The sequence below is a fragment of the Oncorhynchus tshawytscha genome, linkage group LG31 (assembly GCF_018296145.1).
Source record: "Oncorhynchus tshawytscha isolate Ot180627B linkage group LG31, Otsh_v2.0, whole genome shotgun sequence".
In the NCBI taxonomy this organism is placed as follows: domain Eukaryota; kingdom Metazoa; phylum Chordata; class Actinopteri; order Salmoniformes; family Salmonidae; genus Oncorhynchus; species Oncorhynchus tshawytscha.
The window spans coordinates 2,469,991-2,480,388 of NC_056459.1; the positions used below are offsets into that span (position 1 = coordinate 2,469,991).

The following is a 10,398-nucleotide window of genomic DNA, read 5'->3' on the forward strand; positions in this document are numbered from 1 at the left end:
TCACTTTTGTGACCCTCCCGTCTCTTTATTTTCAACTCTCCATTTTGCAGATGTTCTTCATAAATGAATAAACAATTATCTGTGTGTTTGACTGAATGACAAAATATTGCTGATGTGAAGTAGTATAATTTTATTTAACTAGGCAAGTCAGTTAAGAACAAATTCTTATTTACAATGACGGCCTACCAAAAGGCAAAATGCAGGACATCAAAATATATAGGTACCAAACACATCACGACAAGAGAGACAACACAATCCTACAACACGACACTACATAAAGAGAGACCTAAGACGACAACATGGCATGGCAGCAACACATGACAACAACATGACAGCAGCACAAGGCATTGTACAAACATTATTGGGCACAGACAACAGCACAAAGAGGAAGAAGGTCGAGACAACAATACATCAAGCAAAGCAGCCATAACATAACAATTGACATTATATTGTCAAGATTGGAGTTAAATCCCTAACTAGGTATTCATTTATGAACATTTTATTCATTAAGCAGACTCATATCAAACCAACGACCCTGGCGTTGCGTGCGCCATGCTTTATCAACTGAGCTACACGGAACTATTCTACCAGTATCTATTCATAACGTACATATTCATATGTAGCTACAGGTCTGCATTAAACTATTCTACCAGTATATATTCATAATGTACATATTCACATGTAGCTATAGATCTGCATAGACGAATGTTTTGGCTGTAAGAAGTCAGATAAAACATATTTGCTCATCTTTAAATAAATAAACAATGTAGTGAATATTTTTCTAAACTGCGTTACCCATTTCAGTCAGCTGACGGCGATATGCGACCTTCAGATGGTGACGTCATATCTAGTGGACCAACACGACACCGGAAGCTGTTTCACCAACACGGATACTGACTCATTCAACCACCTCTTTAGCCTGGTAGCCAACATACAAACGAAAACATTAAAGCGCTTTAGACCATTTTTTTGTGTAAATTGATCTCGGTGTTTTTAACACACCGATCTACTATTTAACTTAAACGTAACGTACTTGTTCAATTTACAAATGTGTTGATTATACTTAACCTAAGCTAATCGTCAATGCTAGCTAGCTAGCCCACCATGAGCTCTGCAAGCTACTCTCCTGCTGATAAAGAAGAGGAGGAGGAGGTCTGCTGGACGGAGAAAGAGGGTCTGTGGCTGAACATTGTCGTGAAAGAGGAGAAGGAAGAGGACCATGAGGGGGAGGATGTTTCAGTAAAAGGAGAGGAAGAAGCTTTCAGAATGAAAGAGGAGGAAGAGGAGGCTATCAGTATCACATTGAAAGAAGAGGAAGAACCTTTTGGAGTGGAAGAGGAGGCTATCTCAATAAAAGAGGAGGAAGACGCTTGGAGAGATGAAGAGGAGACTGAAGATCTGATTAACACCAGTGAGTACTGTCTTAAAACACGGCCAGAAATTCTGCAGTTGTTGAACTAATGTGTGATTTTAAAGCCAAATGGACATTGCACTGAAATATGCACCTCACCAGAACCCCAAATATAAGCTTGAAAACAAACACTGTATTTGACTTAAAACGTGGTAAAACAATAATTTTGATCTCATGGTGGGTCCTTGCATCCACAGCTCTGTCTATGAATGAGAGTTGTTCCATTTGTTCAAACCCTCAGCTACTCTCCCCTATCTGTTTATTAGGACCGTGGAGATATAAAACGTTTAAGTACCAATAAGGAGTATGGTATTTATGGCTCTACCTTTCTCATGTTTTATTATTCATGATTCTTTGATGATTATCCCTAATCATGTTAGCATCCATATTAATATACAAGTGTTCAGAAACATATTATATTCTTGTGTGACTCGTATGATACGATAAATTATTTACTGTTCATTTCTATTGGGTACAACATCATCTGAAACACAACCAAAACAAACTGCAAATGTATCCAACAAGTTTGCTGAGTCACAAGCTTGATGTAGTCATTGTGTTCTAGGAATATGGGACCAAATACTTCAATACACATATAAATTAATTTTGGCCAAATACTTATGAGGCATTCAAATGGGGGGACAAGATATTTTATTTCTAAATGGTAAAACTGATATGTATGAATATACCTATTATATTTTATATTTATATTTTATTTCTAAATGAAGTGATGTTATTTCTAAATGGGAAAAAAAATATATAAATAATAATAATAATATATAAATAATAATAACAATAATATAAATAATAATAATAATAATAATATATAAATAATAATAATTAATAAATAATAATAATATAAATAATAATAATATATAAATAATAATATATAAATAATAATAATAATAATATATAAATAATAATAATATATAAATAATAATAATAATAATAATATATAAATAATAATAATAAACCCTCAGATAAAAGGTGACGTTCTGTACTGTCTCATACGAAACATTTGATCTCCAATCTAACATGCTGGAGTATAGAGCCACATTAAACTGTTATCTTCCCTGTCTAGATAAATACGTAGGGGAACACAGAGCCACATTAAACTGTTATCTTCCCTGTCTAGATAAATACGTAGGGGAACACAGAGCCACATTAAACTGTTATCTTCCCTGTCTAGATAAATACGTAGTGGAACACAGAGCCACATTAAACTGTTATCTTCCCTGTCTAGATAAATACGTAGGGGAGTACAGAGCCACATTAAACTGTTATCTTCCCTGTCTAGATACATACATAGTGGAGTATAGATTCACATTAAACTGTTATCTTCCCTGTCTAGATAAATCAGGGGAGTATAGAGCCAAAAACTGTTATCTTCCCTGTCTAGATAAATACGTAGGGGAGTATAGAGCCACATTAAACTGTTATCTGTCTAGATAAATACGTAGTGGAGTATATTTAGTTTATTTAAGCAATGAAGCCCGTATACCACAGGTATGACAAAACATTTATTTTTACTGCTTTAATTACGTTGATAACCAGTTTATAACAGCAATAAGGCACCTCGGGGGGTTGTGGTATATGACCAATATACCACAGCTAAGGGCTGCTCTTAGGCACAATCCAACTCCCATATTACCTGACCTCTTTACTAACCTATAGGAGTAGGAGTTACCCAATCACAGGGATGGAAAACTCTGGAAATTCCAGCTGCTGCTACAGATTTAGGAGAAACAGCTGAGGCATTCCATGTCATTTCAGCAACTTGAAATGTAATTTGATCTCTGAGGAAATGAAGCTAGTTGATTGGCCCTTTTTGATTTATAGAACTCACATATATCAATAAATATAGTGTCCAACATCCAATTAGGACCAAACACTTCTTCTTCCTACCTTTTGAGTGGACATGAGGAATCCAACAACCAGTATATATATTTTTAATAGACAGCCACTATCTTATCTACTTAAATTTGGAATCAAAAGGTCCCACGGTTGCGTAAAGCGTTTTTGGAGAGACAGAAAGGAGAGACCCTCGTCCTCCATTACTACTGTACTACAGAAAGGAGAGACCCTCGTCCTCCATTACTACTGTACTACTAGAAAGAGAGAGACCCTCGTCCTCCATTACTACTGTACTACAGAAAGGAGAGACCCTCGTCCTCCATTACTACTGTACTACAGAAAGGAGAGACCCTCGTCCTCCATTACTACTGTACTACAGAAAGGAGAGACCCTCGTCCTCCATTACTACTGTACTACAGAAAGGAGAGAGCCTCGTCCTCCATTACTACTGTACTACTAATATTCACAAGAATTTGGGTTTTTACATTTAAAAAAATATATATGTATTTCAGACAATGACGGCCTAGGAACGCTCATAGAGGAGGAAGGACCGGTGTGTTCCTTTATGGAAAAGAACTCATGTCAAACATCATCCCTGGTCTCCTTAGTCTGTGCCCCTACCATCCCTGGTCTCCTTAGTCTGCCATTACTATCCCTGGTCTCCTTAGTCTGCCACTACCATCCCTGGTCTCCTTAGTCTGTGCCCCTACCATCCCTGGTCTCCTTAGTCTGCCATTACCATCCCTGGTCTCCTTAGTGTGCAACTACCATCCCATGTCTCCTTAGTCTGTGCCCCTACCATCCCTGGTCTCCTTAGTCTGTGCCACTACCATCCCATGTCTCCTTAGTCTGTGCCACTACCATCCCTGGTCTCCTTAGTCTGTGCCCCTACCATCCCTGGTCTCCTTAGTCTGTGCCCCTACCATCCCTGGTCTCCTTAGTCTGTGCCCCTACCATCCCTGGTCTCCTTAGTCTGCCACTACCATCCCTGGTCTCCTTAGTCTGTGCCCCTACCATCCCTGGTCTCCTTAGTCTGTGCCACTACCATCCCTGGTCTCCTTAGTCTGTGCCACTACCATCCCTGGTCTCCTTAGTCTGTGCCACTACCATCCCTGGTCTCCTTAGTCTGTGCCACTACCATCCCTGGTCTCCTTAGTCTGTGCCACTACCATCCCTGGTCTCCTTAGTCTGTGCCCCTACCATCCCTGGTCTCCTTAGTCTGTGCCACTACCATCCCTGGTCTCCTTAGTCTGCCACTACCATCCCTGGTCTCCTTAGTCTGTGCCCCTACCATCCCTGGTCTCCTTAGTCTGTGCCACTACCATCCCTGGTCTCCTTAGTCTGTGCCACTACCATCCCTGGTCTCCTTAGTCTGTGCCACTACCATCCCTGGTCTCCTTAGTCTGTGCCACTACCATCCCTGGTCTCCTTAGTCTGTACTAATCCCTGGTCTACCTTAGTCTGTGCCACTACCATCCCTGGTCTCCTTCAGTCTGTGCCACTACCATCCCTGGTCTCCTTAGTCTGTGCCACTACCATCCCTGGTCTCCTTAGTCTGTGCCACTACCATCCCTGGTCTCCTTAGTCTGTGCCACTACCATCCCTGGTCTCCTTAGTCTGTGCCACTACCATCCCTGGTCTCCTTAGTCTGTGCCCTACCATCCCTGGTCTCCTTAGTCTGTGCCACTACCATCCCTGGTCTCCTTACTGTGCCACTACCATCCCTGGTCTCTTAGTCTGTGCCACTACCATCCCTGGTCTCCTTAGTCTGTGCCATACCATCCCTGGTCTCCTTAGTCTGTACCCCTACCATCCCTGGATATTAGTCTGTGCCACTACCATCCCTGGTCTCCTTAGTCTGTGCCCCTAGCATCCCTGGTCAAGTCTGCGCCACTACCATCCCTGGTCTCCTTAGTCTGTGCCACTACATCCCTGGTCTCCTTAGTCTGTGCCACTACCATCCCTGGTCTCCTTAGTCTGTGCCACTACCATCCCTGGTCTCCTTAGTCTGTGCCACTACCATCCCTGGTCTCCTTAGTCTGTGCCACTAATCCCTGGTCTCCTTAGTCTGTGCCACTACCATCCCTGGTCTCCTTAGTCTGTGCCACTACCATCCCTGGTCTCCTTAGTCTGTGCCACTACCATCCCTGGTCTCCTTAGTCTGTGCCACTACCATCCCTGGTCTCCTTAGTCTGTGCACTTCCCTGGTCTCCTTAGTCTGTGCCACTACCATCCCTGGTCTCCTTAGTCTGTGCCACTACCATCCCTGGTCTCCTTAGTCTGTGCCACTACCATCCCTGGTCTCCTTAGTCTGCCCCTACCATCCCTGGTCTCCTTAGTCTGTGCCACTACCATTAAGTAAACAATACCACTCAATCAACCCTATTGTGAAAAGACTCCTTTGAACATCTAGTTAGAGATTCACAGTAAACCACAGATACACTTCTTCAGGTACCAACAGATTCACAGTAAACCACAGACACACTTCAAATCAAATTTTACCACAGGTTACAGATTTCAGGTACCTGCAGTAAACAGTAAAACCACAGACACATGTGCTTCAGGTACCAACAGATTCACAGTAAACCCAAAACCCACATCTTCAGGTACCAACAGATTCACAGTAAATCCAAAACCACATCTTCAGGTAGCAACAGATTCACAGTAAACCCCAGACAAACATCTTCAGGTACCTGCAGATTCACAGTAAACCCCAGACACACATCTTCAGGTACCAACAGATTCACAGTAAACCACAGACACACTTCTTCAGGTACCAACAGATTCACAGTAAACCACAAATACACTTCTTCAGGTACCTGCAGATTCACAGTAAACCCCAGACAAACATCTTCAGGTACCAACAGATTCACAGTAAACCCAAAACCACATCTTCAGGTACCTGCAGATTCACAGTAAACCCCAGACAAACATCTTCAGGTACCTGCAGATTCCTAACTTTACAAGAAAGATATTCCCCTCTTTCCCATCTCTCCCACCCACCAGCTGGCTTGATGAATGTCTGAACCTGGATCCCTATGTACAGGGACACATTTCTATGCTGTATGACATTATTCTGAATATTGCATGCCCCCCACTTCTGACCAATGGAAAGCGTTCAGGGAGGGAGGGAGGGAGGGAGGGAGGGAGAGTTTGGAAGCGAGATTTCCGATATCACCTGGCATCCTGAATACACATCATCCTCAATCTGCAGTAGACACGGGTTACTGCAGTTTAAAGTATTCTGCAGTAGTATTTTGCATTAGACACGGGTTACTGCAGTTTAAAGTATTCTGCAGTAGTATTTTGCATTAGACACGGGTTACTGCAGTTTAAAGTATTCTACAGTAGTATTCTCCATTAGACACAGGTTACTACAGTTTAAAGTATTCTGCAGTAGTATTTTGCATTAGACACGGATTACTGCAGTTTAAAGTTTTTTTTTTTTTTTTACATTTTAATTTAGTTTTTTTAACCTTTATTTAACGAGGCAAGTCAGTTAAGAACAAATTCTTATTTTCAATGACGGCCTAGGAACAGTGGGTTAACTGCCTGTTCAAGGGCAGAACGACAGATTTTGTACCTTGTCAGCTCGGGATTCGAACTTGCAACCTTTCGGTTACTAGTCCAATGCTCTAACCACTAGGCGACACTGCCGCCCCTACACAGCATTAGACACAGGTTACTGCAGTTTAAATTATTCTACATTAGACAGGTTACTGCAGTTTAAAGTATTCTGCAGTAGTATTCTACATTAGACAGGTTATTACATTTTAAAGTATTTAAATTCTGCATTAGACAGGTTACTGCAGTTTAAAGTATTCTGCATTAGACAGGTTACTGCAGTTTAAAGTATTCAGCATTAGACACAGGTTACTGCAGTTTAAAGTATTCAGCATTAGACAGGTTATTACAGTTTAAAGTATTCTGCAGTAGTATTCTACATTAGTCAGGTTACTGCAGTTTAAAGTGTTCTGCATTAGACACTGGTTACTGCAGTTTAAAGTATTCTGCATTAGACAGGTTACTGCAGTTTAAAGTATTCTGCATTAGACACAGGTTACTGCAGTTTAAAGTATTCAGCATTAGACACAGGTTACTGCAGTTTAAAGTATTCTGCATTAGACACTGGTCATGTCTGACACTAGTTCATTCTGTTCCTCTACTGGTCATGTCTGACACTAGTTCATTCTGTTCCTCTACTGGTCATGTCTGACACTAGTTCATTCTGTTCCTCTACTGGTCATGTCTGACAATAGTTCCATTCTGTTCCTCTACTGGTCATGTCTGACACTAGTTCATTCTGTTCCTCTACTGGTCATGTCTGACACTAGTTCATTCTGTTCCTCTACTGGTCATGTCTGACACTAGTTCATTCTGTTCCTCTACTGGTCATGCCCGACACTAGTTCATTCTGCCCCTTGTTCTTTGAGACTGTCTCATATACATGCACTAAGGAAATTTCCCCAGATACCTCTGTTGCTATTTTCTTGGTAGCACCCGAAGGGCTCCCTCTCTGTAACACCCAATCAGAGGCCATAGCCTTCTCATCCCTCCAAGCGTATTATTATTTTTAAGTGGAAGTCAGGTACCCAGCCTTCGCATGTTCACTGGGTCAGTGATGTTATGTCTTATATCTTAAACTTGAGAAGCTCAAATATCCCATCCGTGGCTTCTCTTGTCAAGCAGGGATTTCTTAAGTACTTTGAGAGTAACCTCTGCTCTGAGATCTTAATATAGCCTCTGCTCTGAGACCTTAATATAACCTCTGCTCTGAGATCTTAATATAGCCTCTGCTCTGAGATCTTAATATAGCCTCTGCTCTGAGATCTTAATATAGCCTCTGCTCTGAGATCTTAATATAGCCTCTGCTCTGAGATCTTAATATAGCCTCTGCTCTGAGATCTTAATATAGCCTCTGCTCTGAGATCTTAATATAGCCTCTGCTCTGAGATCTTAATATAGCCTCTGCTCTGAGACCTTAATATAGCCTCTGCTCTGAGATCTTAATATAGCCTCTGCTCTGAGACCTTAATATAGCCTCTGCTCTGAGACCTTAATATAGCCTCTGCAACTCCCCATATCCTTCCATTGTTTATATGTACATCCAGATACTTACAGTGTTGGCCTAAAAGTGCTCGGTCCTCTTTTTCCTGTAGTCCACAATCATCTCCTTTGTCTTGATCACATTGAGGGAGAGGTTGTTGTTCTGGCACCACACGGCCAGGTCTCTGATCTCCTCCCTATAGTCTGTCTCATCATTGTCAGTGATCAGGCCTACCATTGTTGTGTCATCGGCAAACTTAATGATGGTGTTGGAGTCGTGCCTGGCCGTGCAGTCATGAGTGAACATGGAGTACAGGAGGGGACTGAGCACGCACTCCTGAGGGGCCCCTGTGTTGAGGATCAGTGTGGCGGATATGCCACTGTGATTTATTTGTATCCTTTATTTTATCAGGTATGTTTACTGAGAACACATTTACTCATTTACAGCAACGACCTAGGGAATAGTTACAGGGGGGAGGAGATGAATGAGCCAATTGGAAGTTGGGGATGATTAGGTTGGCCATGATGGTATGAAGGCCAGGCTGGGAATTTAGCCAGGACACCGGGGTTAACTACTCTACTCTTAAGATAAGTGCAATGGGATCTTTAGTGACCACAGAGAGTCAGGACATCCCATCCAAAAGACTGTCCCCAATCACTGCCCTGGGGAATTGGGATATTTTTTAGACCAGAGGAAAGACTGCCTCCTACTGGCCCTCCAACACCACTTCCAGCAGCACCTGATCTCCCATCCAGGTACCGAGCAGGACCAACCCTGCTTAGCTTCAGAGGCAAATCAGCAGTGGTATGCTGCTGGTTAACATGCTCCTTTGTTGAGTGATCTAGTCCAGATTTAACCTCATAGGAAGACAGTTGTATTATGTGGAGGTTTCATTCAGGTCTCTGTTAAACTAAATCTGTTTGTCTTTGGCAGGAGAGAGACCAAACTCTCATGATGACAGCGGAAAGAGTCCTTCAGGGAAACCAGACCCGGCGACACCCAAACCAACGAGACGACATCAGTGCTCCCACTGTGGAAAGAGTTTTCCCTGGTTAAAGGCCCTGAAGCAGCATAAGAAAAAACACTCTGGAGAGAAGCCTTATCGCTGTTCTCAATGTGGAATGACTTTTACCTGGGCAGGAAGCCTATGGGGTCATAAGAGAATACACTCTGGAGAGAAGCCTTACCACTGCTCCCACTGTGAAAAGAGTTTTAGGAAGTTAGGTGACCTGAAGGCGCATGAGAGGACACACACGGGAGAAAAGCCCTACCAATGTTCCCAGTGTGGAAATAGTTTTAGCAAGCTAGGGAACCTAAAACAGCATAAAAGAACACACACAGGAGAAAAGCCCTACCAATGCTCCCAGTGTGGAAAGAGTTTTAGCCATTCAGGGAGCCTTAAAGACCACGAGAGGAGACACAGACAAGAAAAACCTTACCAATGCTCCCTGTGCGGAAAGAGTTTTATCAAGTTAGGGGCCCTGAATAGGCATGAGAGGACACACACAGGAGGGGATAAGACGTACCACTGCTCCCTGTGTGAAAAGAGTTTTACCCGGTTAAGACATCTGAATAAGCATGAAAGAATACATACACAGGAGGAGAAGACATACCACTGCTCTCAGTGTGGAAAGACATTTTCCCAGTCAGAGGACCTGAAATCACATGAGAGAATAGAGAGGCTGTGTTCTGACTTGTGCTTTTAACTTCTTAAGGATGACGCAGAATACTGTTCCCATGCAGGAACATCACTCAGCGGATTTCAGAGCACCACCTATAGTTTTTGATAAAACTCATAATTTCATTAAACTTTCATTAAAATACACATTCAAGGTAGTGAATTAAAGCTACACTCGTTGTGAATCTATCCACCAAGTCAGATTTGTAAAATGCTTTTCGGCGAAAGCATGAGAAGCTATTATCTGATAGCATGTATCCCCAAAATACTGCAACGTCACCTAACACGACAGATTTTGCGGTAGCCGGCGCTACCCAAAACGCAGAAATAAAATATAAAACATTCATTACCTTTGACGAGCTTCTTTCTTGGCACTCCTAGATGTCCCATAAACATTTATTTGGGTCT

General features: G+C 42.3%; 1 protein-coding gene across 1 annotated transcript; it reads left to right on the forward strand.

Moving 5' to 3' along the window:
• Positions 1-826: 826 nt before the first annotated feature.
• On the forward strand, positions 827-10,074 carry LOC121841499 (zinc finger protein 239-like). Its single transcript, XM_042310251.1, has 2 exons — positions 827-1,411; positions 9,246-10,074. Exons 1-2 carry the CDS (start codon positions 1,105-1,107, stop codon positions 10,016-10,018), a joined length of 1,080 nt encoding a protein of 359 aa, XP_042166185.1. The 5' UTR covers positions 827-1,104; the 3' UTR covers positions 10,019-10,074.
• The last annotated feature ends 324 nt before the right edge of the window (positions 10,075-10,398 follow it).